This window comes from Leucoraja erinacea, chromosome 24, assembly GCF_028641065.1.
Source record: "Leucoraja erinacea ecotype New England chromosome 24, Leri_hhj_1, whole genome shotgun sequence".
Classification (NCBI taxonomy): Eukaryota; Metazoa; Chordata; class Chondrichthyes; order Rajiformes; family Rajidae; genus Leucoraja; species Leucoraja erinaceus.
Window position 1 is genome coordinate 28,903,858 of NC_073400.1, and position 17,305 is coordinate 28,921,162.

Consider the following 17,305-nt stretch of genomic DNA (forward strand, 5'->3'; position numbering starts at 1 on the left):
GTGTAAATCCAGCTGCAGTCCCCTCCAGTTCTGGCTTCTTGATCATTCCGAATCTAATTGTTTCACTCTTGGCTTTCATCTATCTTCTTCCGAGGCACTAAGTTATGGCATTCCTCCTCGAGTCTCTCCAACTTTCTTACCACTTAATTCCGGACGTCCAAACTTGTAACAGAGCTCGTCACCTAATGTATCTGTAGGAACGAACTGCAGATGCTTGTTTAAACAAAGATAGGCACAAAGGGATAGAGAGCAGTCTTGAACTGGTATCTCCATATCTTTGGTGACCCTGGGACTATCTTTGATCGGACTTTACTGGCTTTACCTCGCACTGAACGTTATTTCCTTATGTATCTGTACACTGTAATTGGCTCGATTGTAATCATGTATTGTCTTTCCACTGACTGGATAGCACACAACAAAAGCTTTTCATTGTACCTCAGTACACATGACAATAAATGAAACTAAACGTTCTGGAGTAACTCGGGTCAAGCAACAACTCTGAAGAAAAAGAATAAAAAATCACATGTGGTTAAAGTGCACATTGTCAGATTTTAATAAACGCCATTTTTATACATTTTGGTTTCACCATGTAGAAATTTACAGCAGTGTTCATCCATAGTCTTCCTTCCCCCCCCCCCCATTTCAGGGCACCATAATGTTTGGGACACAGCAATGTCATGTGGATGAAAGTAGTCATGTTTAGTATTTTGTTGCATATCCTTTGCATGCAATGACTGCTTGAAGTCTGCGATTCGTGGACATCACCAGTTGCTGGGTGTCTTCTCTGGTGATGCTCTGCCAGGCCTGTATTGCAGCCATCTTTAGCTTATGCTTGTTTTGGGGGGGGTTAGACCCCTTCAGTTTTCTCTTCAGCATATAAAAGGCATGCTCAATTGGATTCGGATTGGGTGATTGACTTGGCCACAGGAATTGACAATTAGCTTTGATAAACTCCTTTGTTGATTTAACAGTATGTTTGGGATCATTGTCTTGCTGTAGAATGAAGAGCCAATGAGTTGTGAGGCTTGTTTGATGTCTCTAACAGTTTTATTCTTGTTTCTCACTCATAAAGGCTTCTTTGATTTTCATTGGCACAACTTTGGTCTTCTTGTTGATAAACAGCGATAAAAGTTTCCAAATGTGATGGAAAGACTAGGTGCTGAGAGCTCTCTTATACCACATGTGATTTTTTTTCTATTACAAATCTGAAAATGTGGAGTACACAGGCAAATAAATAAATGATGGGTCTTTGTCCCAAACATTATGGAGGGCACTGTATGTACTGCAGACAAGCTTTGTTAAAGGCTACAACATACATAACTGGCTTTTGTTGCCCTAAGTGCATGTCTTCAGCTCTGTTGCATAGTCTGGTGCAGCTGGTAGAGCCACTACCTCACTGCGCTAAAGACAATCCTGGCCTCGGGTGCTGTGTGTGTGGTGTTTGCGCGATACACGACCATGTGGGTTTCTTCCGCATGCTCCGGTTTCCTCCTACATCCCAAAGACATGTGGGTTTTTGCAGCTTAATCAGCCTCTGTAATATAGTTTTGGTGCTAAAGTCAGTGAAATGTTGCAGGGAGACGGTTTGTTCTATTTGTGCGATTACTTTGTGCTATACATTGGCAGCATATTTTGGCTGGCCACTTTCTGGAATATCCTGACTATTCTAATCTGCTTTCAGGAAAGGTCAGCACATTTTGTGAAAACAATAACAAGTTGCAGGGTGTTGGATGATGTGGTCTTGGATGAGTAGCTTTTATCTTCCGTATATGGTGAAAATGCTAGCATCAATAGTTCATTAATAAATGCTGACTTACAACACGTTCAATTTCTCAGAGATTCTTAATTTTGTTTGATGTACCTGCCCAGTCTGATTCTTCTCCACATTAGGCGGTGGTGATTTCTGCCTTTTCATGCCTGTATGTCATTTCCTGTATATGTATTGAAGCAGTTGATGCCAGCAGAGCTTTTAAACTTCTGGGTCGGAGCTATTTTTCCCCCCAGGAAGCCTTTTTTTTGATATGGTGGTTTAGAGATACAGCGCGTAAACAGGCCCTTTGGTCGACCAGGTCCGCTACGACCAGCGATCCTCGCACATTAAGACACGTACACACACACGCACACGCACACGCACCACACACATGCACGCACGCATGCACGCACGCACGCACGCACACACACACACACACACACACACACACACCTCAGAGAAAACCCACGCAGATCACGGGGAGCACGTACAAACTCCGTACAGACGGTGCCCGTTACCTGGATCGAACCCGGATCTCTGGCGCTGCATTCGCTCTAAGACAGCTACTCTACCGCTGTGCCACTGTTACCGTTTGACCCTTTTAATTATTCCCTATCACTCATTCTCTCTCGCTCTGCGCTGAAACAGGCCCATGAGACCTAAAGCCCACGCTGATCAACGATCACTCCGTGCATTCGGACTATCCGACACACAATTTGCAATTTTTCCAAAACCAATTAACCAACAAACCCGCATATCTTTGTAGTGTGGGATGAAATCAAAGCACCCAGTGAAAACCCACATGGTCATGGGGAGAATGTACAGACAGCACCCATAGTCAGGATCGAACCCGGGTCTCTGGCGTTGTAAGGTGGCAACTCTACCCCTGTGTCACCATGCCACCCTTCTGCTGTGGTGACCTGTGTGTTGAGATTCACTGCTTCACAGACGATTCGTGACACTTATCGTACCATTTGTAGCAACCTTGACAAACTGTTGTGGAAAAAGGGTTTAGATCTCTGTTTCTTGATTCATGCCAGAATTGAAAAATAATGCAGTACAAAGGCTTTATTGTGCGAATGCTCCAATAATTGGCACTTGTACTGTGAGCCAATTTATTCTTGATATGCAAAAGCTATTGTCTGTGGCCGGTGGAAATATGTTACAACTAACTGTTCGTGGAATTATTCTGGATTTATTCTTAATAAAACCCTTCTGCCCCTTTCCCGTGGTAGCAAGAAAATGAATACAATGTTGTACAAGTTTAGTTTATTGTCAATTAACCTACAAACCTGTACGTCTTTGGCGTGTGGGAAGGAGACCGAAGATTTCGGCGAAAACCCATGCGGTCACGGGGAGAACGCACAAAATCCATACAGACAGCGCCCGTGGTTAGGATTGAACCCGGGTCTCCGGCGCTGTGAGGTAGCAACTCTATCGCTGAGCCACCATGGCGCCCCTTTTATTGCGTACTAACCAGTCAGTGGAAAGGCAATACATGATTACAATCGAGCCATCCACTGTGATAAGGGGAATAAATGAACGACATTTAGTACAACGTTCATTGGGTGTAACTGAGTGAAACCCAAGTGTTAAGACTCTAAATGTGACCTCTGGCCACGTGATGGTCTGTCTGACTGTGGATGTAGACTGTCTTGATGATTATAATTTTGGAAGATATTATTAATCCGGGTTACTTTTATTTGTAGGTTGGGTGAAGTTTATCGACTACGAGTATTCCAGCTATAATTACCAGGCCTTTGATATTGGAAACCACTTCAATGAATTTGCAGGTGAGTGTTTTAGAGTCTCTCGAGTTTTTTTATTCTGTCATTTGAAAATGTCCCAATCTGGATTGAATTGCTAGGCAGAGATGCCAAACACCAGAGAACCAAAGTGGGGAGATGGAGTTGCTATCTGATTGAGGGCTGAATGGTCCACATCGTGGGTGCAGCATTCTGAATGATGCTGCTGCTTTTTGCCTGTTCAGTTGCATGCATTGCCCATGCCGGCACGGTGGCGCAGCAGTGGAGTTGCTGCCTCACAGCGCCAGCTGCCTCACAACTAAACTAAATAGCCACTTTTTCCCACTGGTCCATGTGCACATTCCAAATAAGCCAATCCCCCCCCCCATATTATGATGCCTTTTCTGTCAAAATGTCTTTTATTTCCGTGATTTATTTCACTGGTTACCAAGCGGGAAGTAGAATGTTTGTGGGATTGAGATCGGACACAAGTGCTCTATATCCTTTCCGATCATTTATTTTATCTTCCAAAACAAATGCTGGTTGTCATGAACTTTGAATTTTCCCTGCTCTTTGGGCAAAATGGGTTCTGCTTTGTGCCCTATTAATATGTTGATAATTACTGTGCACTTATCGCCTCTGGTCTTGCCAGAAATCTGAACAGCCTTGTCATAATCGTAAAAACATTGCCCTTCCATCAACACACAAAGTGCTGGACTGACTCAGGAGGTCAGGCAGCATCTGTGGAGGGAATGGATAGGCGGCATTTTGGGTTGGGCCCCTTTTCAAACTCAATCTATTTATATAATTGCCATTTAAAGTTGAATTGAATTGTTCTCAAAGTAATCCTTGCTGCCCATCTTCACAATGCTGCCTGGCGACTTCTGTACCTTATGTGTTGGCTGTGGTTCAGTCGTACTGGGTCAGAAGGCATTCAGATTCCATTCTAATGACTTCAGCACAATAATCTCGACTTCAATGCAGGAGAGTGTTTTACCTGGCAGATCTCATCTGTTGGATGGGACATGAAGTGAGGCCTTAATTCATTAAGGCGGCTCAGCAGCTAGAGCTGCTGCCTCACAGCGAGAGAGACCCAGGATCAATCCTGACCTTGGGTGCACTTTGTGTGGAGTTTGCATGTTCTCCCTGTGAACAGGTGCTCCGATTTCCTCCCACATTCCCAAGACGTGTGGATTTGTAGTCAGTAAATTGCCCCTAATGTGTATAGTGTGGATGAGAAACTGGGATAACAGAAGCATGAATGTGAATGGGTCATTTATGTTCTGGAAAAAAATAGACACAAATTGCTGGAGTAACTCAGTAGGACGGGGAGCATCTCTGGAGAGAAGGAGCAGGTGAGACGTTTCGGGTCGAGACCCTTCATGTTCTGCATGGACTGGTTGGGTTGAAGGCCCTGCCTCTAAGCAGTATCTCCAAAACTAAGACTCACTTGGGTGATCGTAAAAGATCATGAGGAATGACTTCAAACAAACAATTTGGCTCTCAGGTCTTCCATTATTGGCAGTAACTGAATATACGTCAAATCTTGTACAAAATTGCTGTAGAAACTCAGTGGGTGAGGCAGCATCTATGGAACGAAGGAATGGTTGACGTTTCTGGTCAAGACCCTTCTTCAGACTTGGCAATAGAATGCTATGTAACTTTCAAAAGGGACACGTCGAAAAATAAAATTCAGGCCGTTTCAATAGCCGCACCTTTTCATTTAGTAACACATATTTCCCCCCCCATCCCCCACATCTATCAAGAGCATGTACTTGGGGTTTGTGTTTCAATTATTTCACATGTCTAAAATGAGATTTGGAAAGGTAGTTCTGGCATGGAATGTTTTATTTCTGGTACGGGTGTAGAGCAAACATTATTGTACCTTTGTCTCTTTGTCTACTAGGGGTGAATGAGGTAGACTACTCTTTGTATCCAGACCAATCCTTGCAGATGGAATGGCTGAGAACCTACTTGGAAGCATGTAAGCAATTTACCAACAAGGGAGGCGAGGTAACGGACAATGAAGTGCACACCCTGTATGTCCAAGTCAACAAGTTCTCCTTGGTAAGTACATGGTGTGAACCTGAACAGGAACACTTGAATCTCAACACTCCTGGAAGCCATTCGCTCCACAACCCTACCCCCAACCATACAGCGTGGAAGCTGGTCCTTGGGGCCAACTTGGCCACACCACCCAACATGTCCCAGCTACACTAGTCCCACCTGCCTGCATTTGGCCCATATCCCTCTAAACCTGTCCTATCAATGTACCTGTCCAAATGTTTCTTAAACATTGTGGGAGTAGCTGCCTCAACTACCTTCTCCAGCAGCTTGTTCCATACACCCATCACCCTTTGTATAACTTTTTTTAAGGGTACTCCTCTGGTTCCTATTAAATCTTTTCCCTCCTCACCTTAAATCTATGTCCTCTGGTTCTCGCTTCCTCTACTTTGGGCAAGAGACTCTGGGCATCTACCCAATCTATTCCTCTCATGATTTTTGTACACCGCTATAAGATCGCCCCTCATCCTCCTGCACTCCAAGGAATAGAGTCCTAGCCTGCTCAACCTCTCCCTATAGCTCAGGCCCTCGAGACCTGGCAACATCCTTGTAACATATCGTCGTGACAACATATTTCCTATGACATGGCGTCCAGAACTGGACACAATACTCTAAATGGGGCCTCTGCAACTCACCGGAGTGCTGCCCCTATACAGATCCATGTTTAATGCCACGTGTACTATGATGCTATTTTAAAATGCTCAGTTTGGCTTTTAAAATGGAATGAAAACTGAAGTTGCGATGGAAGATTTGTAGTTGAAGGCATCTTCACTGCCGTGGATGCGCTGTTCCTGTAGCCCGTGTGCTCTGTTCAAAGTTGAGCAAACCTAATAAAGACAGATCAACAACATTGTGCACCGACTGGGTGTGGACTGTACTCACATCAGCCCTCACCCACAAAGCTGGGGCAGTTTGTTTGATGCAGAAGATTATATGGACTCTGGTGTGCCTATTGGTCACTAAGATGGCGACTGATGTAACGAATGGGAGTAGAATTAGGCCATTCGGCCCATCAACTCCGCCATTCAATCCCGGCTGATCTATCTCTCCCTCCTAACCCCATTCTCCTGCATTCTCCCCCTAACCTCTGACACCTGTACTAATCAAGAATCTATTTATCTCTGCCTTAAAAATATTCACTGACTTGGCCTCCACAGCAAAGAATTCCACAGATTCACCACCATTTGGTGGTTTTGTTTTTAAGTTAGGGTGGGGTAGCTGGTAGAGCTGCTGCCTCACAACACCAGAGACTCGGGATCGATTCTAACCTTTGATGCTGCCTGCCGTGTGGAGTTTGTACGTTCTCCCTGTGACTGTATGGGGTTTCCCCAGGTGATCCAGTCTCCTCCCACGTTCCACAACCGTGTGGGTTTGTAGGTTAATTGGTCTCTGAAAGTTGCCCCCAGTGTGTAGGGAGTGGATGAGAAGTGGGATAACATAGAACAAGTGTGAACAGGTAGTCGATGGTCAGCATGGACTCAGTGTGCCGAAGGGCCTGTTTCAGCGCTGTATCTCTAAACACTGCGAACCCCACGATGTGCCTGAGGCTTGGACAAAAGGTCCCGTTTGCCTCCTTTTCCTCGCCACCCTCTCACCATAAACACACATACGCACATTTGCAATTGTTCCAAAAGCCAGATATGAATCACTTTTGGGTCTGGTATGTTGTGGGTGAGTGAGTCAAGATATGCAGGTTATGTAGTGGAGCAGTTTTTTTAATTTGTAATCTATTTAATATGATTGGTAACTTATCTTGCTATGGTAAAGGAAGTGTAGACTGGAACACAGACCTGGCCAAAGTTCAGAATGATCTCTTATGTTGGCATAAAATTTAGATCATAAGTAATAAAGTATCCTGGCGTACAGTACAGATAGTCAGAGTCCTTCAGTGTGGAAACAAATCCATCGGCCCAACTTGCCCACATCGATCAATATGCCCCATCTACACTCGTCCCCCGTCCCCCCCTGCATTTGGCCCATATCCCTCTAAACCTATCATACTCGTGTACCTGTCTAAATGCTGCTTAAACGGTGCAATAGTACTTGCCTCAACTACCTCCTCTGGCAGCACGTTCCAGACGCCCACCACCCTTTGCGTAAAAAAAAAAGTCGGCCCTCTCCTCCCCCCCCCCCCCCCCCCCCCCCCTTCACCTTAAACCCATGTCTTCTGGTTCTCTACTCCCCTACTCTGGGCAAAAGACTATTCACCCGATCTCTTCCTCTCATGATTTTCTTATACCTCTATGAGATCACCCCTCATCCTCCTGCGCTCCAAGGAATGAAGTCCTAGTCTCCTCAACCTCTCCCTATAGCTTAGTCCCGGCAACATCCTCCGACATCTTCTCTGCACCTTTTCCAGCTTGACAAAATCTTTCCTGTAACATGGTGCCTGAAACTGAAAGCAATACTCTAAATGTGGCCTCACCCACGTCTTGTGTAACTGCAGAATGACCTCCCAACCTCTGCGCTCAATACTCTGTTTGTTTTATTGAACTAAATATGCCGCTATTAAACCTTGAGCTGGGTTAGTTTTGAAACGCTGGACACGTTCTGACCTTGGGTATTATTCCTTCTCACTGGAAATAAGAAGGGATTGACAAGAAGTGTCAAGCAGAACTCCCAAGAGCTGAGATTGGAAAAGAGAGAGACAAAAAGCTGGAGCAACCCAGCAGGTCAGGCAGCATCTCTGGGGGGGGGGAAAAAGGGAATAGGTGAAGTTTCGTGTTGTAATCCTTCTTGCTCACCAACTGAGTTTAGAACTACGTGTTCTAATTAGGGTGGCATGGTGATGCAATGGTAGAGTTGCTGCCTTGTAACGCTTGCAGTACCAGTGACCCGGGTTCAATCCCGACTATGGGTGCTGTTTATACGTTCTCCCCGTGACCACGTGGGTATTCTCCGATATCTTCGGTTTCCACCCACACTCCAAAGACGTACAGGATTGTAGGTTAGTTGGCTTGGTACAAGTGCAAATTGTCCCTAGTGTGTGTAGGATAGTGTAAGTGTGCGGGGACTGCTGGTCGGACTCGGTGGGCCAAAGGGGCCTGTTTCCGCGTTGTACCTCTAAACTAAACTAAAACTAAAGGAAGTTAAGCCCCTGTCCCACTGTACGAGGTAATTCAAGAGTTCTCTCGAGTTTTCCCCTGATTCAAACTCGGAGAATGTCCGTAGGAGTTCGTGGATGTCTCGTAGCGGCTCATACAAGTAAAAAGTAACACATTTTTTCATCACGAGTATTTTTTTACTCGTGGACATTTTTTTGCAGGGTGAAAAAACGTTACGAGTTTACTGGATGTCCCGAGTACCTACCGTTAGCATTACGAGCCGCGACGAGACATCCACGAACTCCTACGGACCCGCTACGGGCATTCTCCGAGTTCGAATCGGGGGGGGAAAACTCGGGAGAATTGCAGTGGGACAGGGGCTTTAGGTGGCATATGAGATGGGCAGTTTAATAAATGCGTCAAGAACAGAATTATATACGGGTTATATGGAAGCGTGCAATCTTTTCTTTACAAAAATAATTTAATAACTTTGCACTAGGTCCTCTCATCTCCTTAGACTTTGTATATGTGCAGCTCCTGCCATCCCAATACACCATATCCCATGATTCTCTTAAGTCAAAGCTAACCTAACTTTGGAAGAACTCAACAAGTGAGCATTTACATCCCACTCAACACGCAGAGTGTCACTACATCTAACAAATGTGACACATGGCAAATGTCTTCCCAGCTGTTAGCAGGCAATGGAATCATCCTCTCACAAACTGGAGAGCTACCATCTACTTCATTGGAGTTGCTCGGACTATCTTTAATCAGACCTTGCAGAACTTTATCTTGCACTAAACGTTGTTCCCTTTATCGTGTGTCTGTACACTGACTATGGGAGCTGTCTGTACGGAGTTTGTATGTTCTCCCTGTGGCAGCGTGGTTTTTCCCCGGGTGCTCCGTTTTCCTCCCACGTCCCAAAGACGTACAGGTTTGCAGGACTATTGGCTTCGGTAAAGTTATAAATTGCCCCTAGTGTGTATGAAACTGCTAGTGTGCGGGGGGGGATCGCTGGTCGGCGCAGACTCGGTGGGCCGAAGGGCCTGTTTCTACGCTGTATCTCTAAACTCTTAACCCTCCAGTCCAGCTTGGACAGATCAGATGATCCCTGTGTGACTAAACCACAGTTGCACCAACATTTTAAACAATTTGGCAGTCTTGCTTTTATCTGTAGGAGTTCATTTAATTACCTCCTGACATTATGTTTCTGGGGTTGCCAATTGAAAATTGATGATGGGTTATAGAAACATAGAAAATAGGTCCAGGAGTAGGCCATTCGGCCCTTTGAGCCTGCACCGCCATTCAATATGATCATGTCTGATCATCCAACTCAGTATCCCATCCCTGCCTTCTCTCCATACCCCCTGATCCCTTTAGCCACAAGGGCCACATCTAACTCCCTCTTAAATATAGCCCATGACTGGCCTCAACTACCTTCTGTGGCAGAGAATTCCAGAGATTCACCACTCTCTGTGTGAAAAATGTTTTTCTCATCTCAGTCCTAAAAGATTCCCTTTATCCTTAAATGATAGGATCCAGATACCCACCCATGGTAACTGGCAACGCCAACATATGTACCAGGATTAACCCTGGTTCACATCACAAGCACATTTAACACAGCCATGCCCAACCACACAGTTCTCTGTGACCCTCACCCCTCCCCTCCTCTCGTAGGCCCCTGTGAAAGAAACACAAGACTGTGCTAGTAATAACTTAGATACATGATTGAAAATTAACTTAAAATAGTCCTTTTTGAAATTTTTGCTTTCAGGCATCTCATTTCTTCTGGGGGTTCTGGGCACTGATTCAAGCCAAGTATTCCACAATAGACTTCGATTTCTTAGGGTAAGTATCCAGGGGCTAACACCATCCATACCCTGCTCAACTCTCATCATGAGCCAGTATTCCCCACCCCCATTGTTAGATTCCATTCCACATACTTTTTATTTTAATTTCTGAGCCAAACAAAAATTCCAATCATCCACCTCCAGCTAACAATTTGTCCCCAACTATAACTACAGAACTATTCATGCCAGAAGCAACATTGCATAACCACTTGCAAAACACAAGGTGCAGGGGAAACTCAACGAGTCAGGCTGCCTCTGTGGAGGGAATGGAAAGCAATGTATTGGGGTGAGACCCTTCTTCACCCTCTAACCAACCTATCCAGATGCTGCCTGACCCGCTGAGTTCCTCCAGTGCTTTGTGTTTTCTCAAGAGTCCAGCATCTGCGGTTCCTTGCGTCTCTGTGCATAATCACTAATCTCATTCTCAAGGAGAAAATTCGAGCAAAGTGGATACTTTTTCATTGACATGGAGTTCCATAAAACCACCTCCTGAACCCTCTCCAACGCAACTCAAATGGCTTCACCTCCACTGGTGATAGCCGCGACTGTTGATGTTCTTTCCTCCCTCAATAACTGTCCTATTTTGTCTTGCAGGTATAGTGTGCTGCGGTTCAACCAGTACTTCAAGATGAAGCCTTGTGTCACCGCTCTCCAAAGCCCGGCGTGATCCAGGCAGAATGGCATTCCATCACCGTGGTACACAATGGGGCCCCTGGCAGTCCTATCAGTAAACAAACTCCCTTCCTCTTCGCCAACTCGTTGAGCCTAATCCCTGTGGTTTGAGAAGCAAACAAGGCCCCCTTTCCCCCCCCCCCCCCCCCAATTATTGACCTCATGCTTCCTTGTGGCACAGCCATGGAGACACCTGCCCCAGAGCATTGACTTCATGTTTCACTTTTAGTTTGAATCCTATTTTGTGCCCAGGCTCATAGACGAAAGAAGTGTTTCTTCTCCCCTCCCACCTCCCCACCCGCCCTTTGTTTCCCCCTTCACCTTCCTTGTCATCGCCCTCGTGAAACGCAGGGAACTGAACGGCATTCCAGATCTAGCTTGCACTCAATGGGGACCAGGTTGAGGAGCAAACCAAAACTGTGATGTGGGTGGGTGGGAGGGGCGGGCGGGCGGGCGGGCGGAGGAGAAGCAGTGGGCTGTTTTTGTTGGAACGTTTACTGACTATTTGGAGGGGGATTTTGTTATTGTGCCCACGCTGCTCAGTCTGAAGTCAGACCCAGTCTGAAGAAGGGTCCCAGTCCAAACATCAGCATCTGCAAGTGCTGGTAATCACCTTGGAACTCATGTCTGCAGTTGTTACTGAGCAATGCCCGGATGTCCCAAACACGCCGCCGCAGTGAATGCATGTGGTTGTTTGATGTATAAACTAAATGTGTGAGCACAAGCAGGAGTGGGATTTGAACCTGGGACAACGTGTGTGCCATCCCATTCCTCAGGGCATGCCCCCTCTCTGCCAGCACTGGGAGGGGTTGACGGGAGTGGGGGGGGGGGGGGGGGGGGGAGAGGGGAACGTGGCACTAAGACTGACTCATAATCCATAGATGCAGACCACATAGGCAGGGTGCCCATGATACGGAGGTAGTGGTGGCTATAATGCCTGGCCCTGGTGGGTGGCTACTTGCTAGCTGCCAGGGTTACATACCCGCAGCTAAAGGTGTGGGCACATTCTTGTGCCATGCATCAACCAGCCTGGAATCCTTTGCTCCCTCCGAGACGTCAACTCTTTAGACCACTGGCCTGCACAAAAACTATGGTTTGTGGCCGAGATTTTGGCTTGGGAGCAGTAGTGGCAAAAATCCAATGAATGGCGATTTAAACTGCAGCATTAATTGTTTATTTCTCTCACCTGCACCTACATACGTGGGGGGGCAATTGACCCTGGCCAGTTAAACAACCAACGCAGGGTGGGAGGGAACTGATTACCCGTGTAGATCGTGCAAACTCCATGCAGGCAGCAGCCGAGGTCAGGAATGAAGCTGGGGCATCTGGTGTTGTGAAGTAGCCACTCTACCAGCTGCTCTAAAACACTTGCTTACTGACGGACCGAGTATATCCAGCATGTACTGTCATTAGATCATAAGTGATAGGAGCAGAGTTAGGCCATTCGGCCCATCAAGTCTACTCCGCCGTTCAATCATGGCTGATCTACCTCTCCCTCCTAACGCCATTCTCCTGCCATCTCCCCATAACCTCTGCCGACTACTTCAGTGGCAACACATTGTAGAACTGGCCTGACTGCCCTCAGCCCCCTGCAGCTTCCACCACCCCTCCTTTCCACGTGAAGTCTCGCTTACTGATTCATCTCTCAGTTCCCTATTCATCTCTCAACTCCCTATTCACCTCTCTCCTTCAAAGGCGGCTTTGTAACATCTGAAGTAGGACCTGCATGCGCTGGGCAGGGCAGTGCATGCATTGGGCAGTGCATGCAACAGCCAGGTTCCATCATCATTAACCAGCCGTGCAGTTTTGCAGTGAGGTCGCAGTTGGTTTCTAGTCGAGATCTTCACTGCTCTGGATGTAAATAGTAATGAACAAAACTGGTCCCACTTTTTATAAAATGGAAAATCCCTTTTTCTTTCTGAAGCTGCGGAGTTGGTGAGGTAGTTGTTATTCATCTAGACAGAATACAAGAGATTGTTCAACAAACCAGCCCTTGGGTTTTCCTCTGTGGCTCACTTCTCCTTTCCAAACACAGCAGAGGTAGTGGGAAGGAACTGCAGATGCCGGATTGAACCCAAGATAGATGCAAAAAAACTGGAACAACTCAGCATCGGGCACCATCTCTAGAGAAAAGGAATAGGCGAAGAATATGTTTAGGGTCGAGAGTCCAGAAGAAGGGTCTCGACCCAAAATGTCCCCTGTTCCTTTTCTCCGGAGATGCTGACTGTCCCGCTGAGGAACTCCAGCCTTCTTGTGCCGAAACAACAGGGGAGGGGGGTGGGGGGGGGGGTCTGCTTTGGAGAGCGCAACATGAGGTCTAGAGGAGGAGTGGGAGCCGTGAATGGCTCTTGTCTATATTTCAGCTGCTGAAATGGTAACCATTTTAAACCTTCCCTCTTCCTGTCCCCTTGCCCCTACCCCAACTCCCCTGCCTCTGTTACCAGTCTTAACATCTCAACTACTGTCATCTCATCTGTGTCGAATCCCCTGTCCAAGTGTAGAGATGTATTTCAAACTGATTACTGGAATGCAGATCTTCTGTACATTTTGTAATTACGATGCTGCAATTTTTTTTCTCGATGCTTGTTTATAAACCAGTGAACGATGCTATTTATCTGTGTGTGTGTGTGTTTATACTTTGTCCAGTTTTAGACTGAGCAGACAATTTTTTTTTTTCTTCCCTTTTTTTTAGTATCTGATTAATGACGGGGGCACTTAACCTGAGAAGCACTGACTCTCCAAGATTCTCTTAAAACGATTCGATTTAAACCACAGTCCCGCAAACACTTGGTCGGTGATCTAGCCGTCCCTTTGTTCAGGAGGCTTGTGATAGCAAGTCACTGTTTTCTCAAAGCAAGCTGATTCCAGAGTAGATAGGGAAAATACGGGCCCGTCGCAGAGAGAAAGTGAAAAGCACTATCTCCGTTCTGTTTTTGCCTTGCTTCATAAACCTTATGATGGCGAGGGACCTGTTAATCAAAATCGCAAAATGTTTCCGAATCTTAACTTAAGAAAACTTAGTCGCAGTGGACCTGGCTCGTGAGTTCCAACCCTCCTGTGATCAAACTAATTTCATTCATCTCCCTCGCACGTGGCATCTGTGTGGATTTGCATTTTTGTTGGATCAAATCTTTGCTCTCAGTTGCCGGTTACGATCGACGTGGCCACACGTGCGGGAGAACAAACAGTCTGCTATCTTGGGTGAAAGTGGTGGCAAATTGAGTTCAGGGACTGGATAAATTTGTCTACCTCCTGTGGAACTTGTAAACATTTTGAGGGTACTGCTAAATAACCTTGTAAATAAAGTAATCTCTGGAAGATTTTTTTTGTGCACTTTGCATGTTGTATTATTTTTTAACTGGATTTAATTCGGCGAGTCTCTCGCAGAGAACCAAGCTGCAATCGAAACCAGCGGCAAAAATCTAAGAGCACAATAGACCATTGTTTCAGGGATACAGTACGGAAACAAGCCCTTCGGCCCACCGAGTCCCAGCGATCCCGTGCTGCACGCTAACACAAGCGACAATGTACATTTTTTTATACCAAGCAAATTAACCTACAAAACTGCACATCTTTGGTGGGGGAGGAAACTCATGCAGGTCACGAGGAGAACGTACAAACTCCGTACAGACAGCGCCCGTAGGCGGGATTGAACTGGGTGATACAGTACGACAGTAGCTCTACTGCTGCGCCACTGCGCCACTCATTATTACGGACATCTTTATAAAGGTTATAGCGGACTCTGAGCACGCTTTAAACCTTGCCCAGAGTAGGGGAATGGAGAACCAGAGGACCTCGGTTTAAGGTGAGGGGAGAAAGACTTCATAAGAATCTGAGGGGTTAGTTTTTCATACAAAGGGTGGTAGGCATATGAACCGAGCTGCCAGAGGAGGTATTTAAGAAGGAACTGCAGATGCTGGAAAATCGAAGGTACACAAAAAAGCTGGAGAAACTCAGTGGGTGCAGCAGCATCTATGGAGTGAAGGAAATAGGCAACGTTTCGGGCCGAAACCCTTATTGTGACTGATGGGGGAAGGAAATAGGCAACATTTCGGGCCGAAACCCTTCTTCAGCCAGAGGAGGTAGTTGGGACTGGGACTATCGCAATGTGTAAAAAACATTTAGACAGGGATATGGATAGGACAGGTTTGGAGGGATATGGGTCATAGCAAAATAGGTGTAGGAGTTGGCCCTTCGAGCCAGCACAGCTATTCATTATCATACCTCTTCCTGCTTCCCGTCAAACACAAGGAGGTGGGACTAATGTAGATGGGACATGGGGGCAAGTTGGGCCAAAGGACCTTTTTACCGATATGAGTCGATAACACAGGCTGCTGGTTACACTGGAAGCCATTATAACAAAGGTTTGTGTACTGCACACTGCGTACTAGCTCCCAACACAGGCAAGTTTAATGCACCTCGTGATGGCCCATGCACAGAGCACTTGTGGCTTCTTGTGCACACCCTAAAGTTGTGGGACAACTTGTTCTATTTGATTGTGCATGCCGGGTTGATCGCATTCGTCGAAACTGGGCGGACCACGTGAAGGTTGCAATCTCCCACCCCAGCACTACTGGCAATCAATAATGTCGACACAATAAATCGTAGATTGTGTAATCTTGAGCAAAACGCCCAAGCGTCTGGACTATCTTTGGGTTGGGCAGCATCTGTGGAAGGAATAGACAGATAACATTTCTGCCATCATTACTGACAATCGCGGATGATGCATCTGTGGTTTAAATAGAGTTGCTAAGACCAAATTATGTCCACTGTCGAGGTTGGTACGGAGACTTTGATTAGCCAAAGTGCCAACTTTGGTGAACAAAACTCCTTTCGGTGGCTCAGCACTTCAACTCCCCCTCCCATTCCGAATCTGACCTTTCTGTCCTGGGGCCTCCTCCATTGCCAGAGTGAGTCCCACCGTCAATTGGAGGAGCAGCACCTCATATTTTGCTTGGGTAGTTTACACCCCAGCGGTATGAACACTGACGTCTCCAATTTCAGGTCGTCCTTGCTTTCTCCCTCCTTCCCTTCCCCTTCCCAGCTCTCCCACAGCCCACTGTCTCCGCCACTTCCTTTATTTTTCCCACCCCCGACATCAGTCTGAAGAAGGGTCTCAACCCGCAACGTCGCCTAGTCCTTCTCTCCATAGATGCTGCCTCACCCGCTGAGTTTCTCTAGCATTTTTGTCAACCTTCGATTTTTCCAGCATCTGCAGTTCCTTCTTAAACATTTGATTCTCTCCACTGATGCTGTTTGGGCATTTCTATTATTTTAATTTAGAGAGACCATGTGGAAAGAGGCCCTTCGGGTCCATGCTGACCCGCTCACAAAAACTATGTTATTCCACTATCACATCCTACACAGTAGAGACAATTTACAGAAGCCAATTAACCTAATGAAGCCAAGGAGACCGGAGCACCTGGAGCAAACCCACAAGGTCCCAGGGAAGAAGCACAAACTCCACACAGACAGCACCCGTAGTCAGGATCGAACCTGGGTCTCTGGTGATGTGAGGCAGCAGATCTACCTGCTGCGCTGAATGTGTTTCGGTTTCTGCAGATTACAGTGATGTGCGGAATGTACCCACGTAGTTAGTGCTTTGAACAACCGTTTACTGGTCACCTGGTACAGCAGCAGGCGACTGTAAGGTATGTGGATGATGAGCAAACAATGCAAGCAAATAAACCACCCTATTGCAGAACACTGGAATGAGAATCGCCAACATGCTCTTCAGGCAACTTCTTAAAGCTGTGGCTCCCTGTGAGATGTCCTTTATGCCTGGGACTTTAGCCTGGGGAGCTGGTGACATTTATAGCAAGCCCAACTTGCTCCCACCAACCAACATGCCCCATCTACCCTAAGTTCCACTTGCCTGCGTTTGGTCCATATCCCTCCAAACCTGTCCTATCCATGTACCTGTGTAAATGTTTCTTAAAGGTTGCGCCCAAACCTGCCTCAACTACCTTCTCCGGCAGCTCGTTCCATACACCCATCACCTTTTGTGTAAAAAAAAGTTGCTCCTCTGGTTCCTATTAAATCTTTCCTCCCCTCTCCCTTAACTTATATCCTCTCGATTCCCGTATTCTTGAGTGAAAGACAATGCATTTACCTGATCTATTCCCCTCATGTTCTTGTACACCTCCGTAGCATCACCCCTCATCCTCCTGTACTTCAATG

At 46.4% G+C, this 17,305-nt stretch overlaps 1 protein-coding gene across 5 annotated transcripts in view; it reads left to right on the forward strand.

Annotated features, from left to right (window-relative positions):
* The window catches only part of etnk2 (ethanolamine kinase 2), a 64,269-nt gene extending 49,824 nt beyond the window's left edge, over positions 1-14,445 (forward strand). For 2 of the 5 annotated variants that reach the window (XM_055654912.1, XM_055654914.1), the window contains 5 exons: positions 3,460-3,543; positions 5,402-5,562; positions 10,378-10,451; positions 11,048-11,149; positions 13,818-14,445. In XM_055654912.1, coding sequence (XP_055510887.1) covers positions 3,460-3,543; positions 5,402-5,562; positions 10,378-10,451; positions 11,048-11,120 — 392 coding nt within the window. In that variant the 3' untranslated portion in view covers positions 11,121-11,149; positions 13,818-14,445. Of the gene's footprint in view, positions 1-3,459; positions 3,544-5,401; positions 5,563-10,377; positions 10,452-11,047; positions 11,408-13,817 lie in introns of those variants that run through there. The other 3 variants (XR_008725425.1, XR_008725426.1, XM_055654913.1) reach the window with 3 other exon arrangements.
* The last annotated feature ends 2,860 nt before the right edge of the window (positions 14,446-17,305 follow it).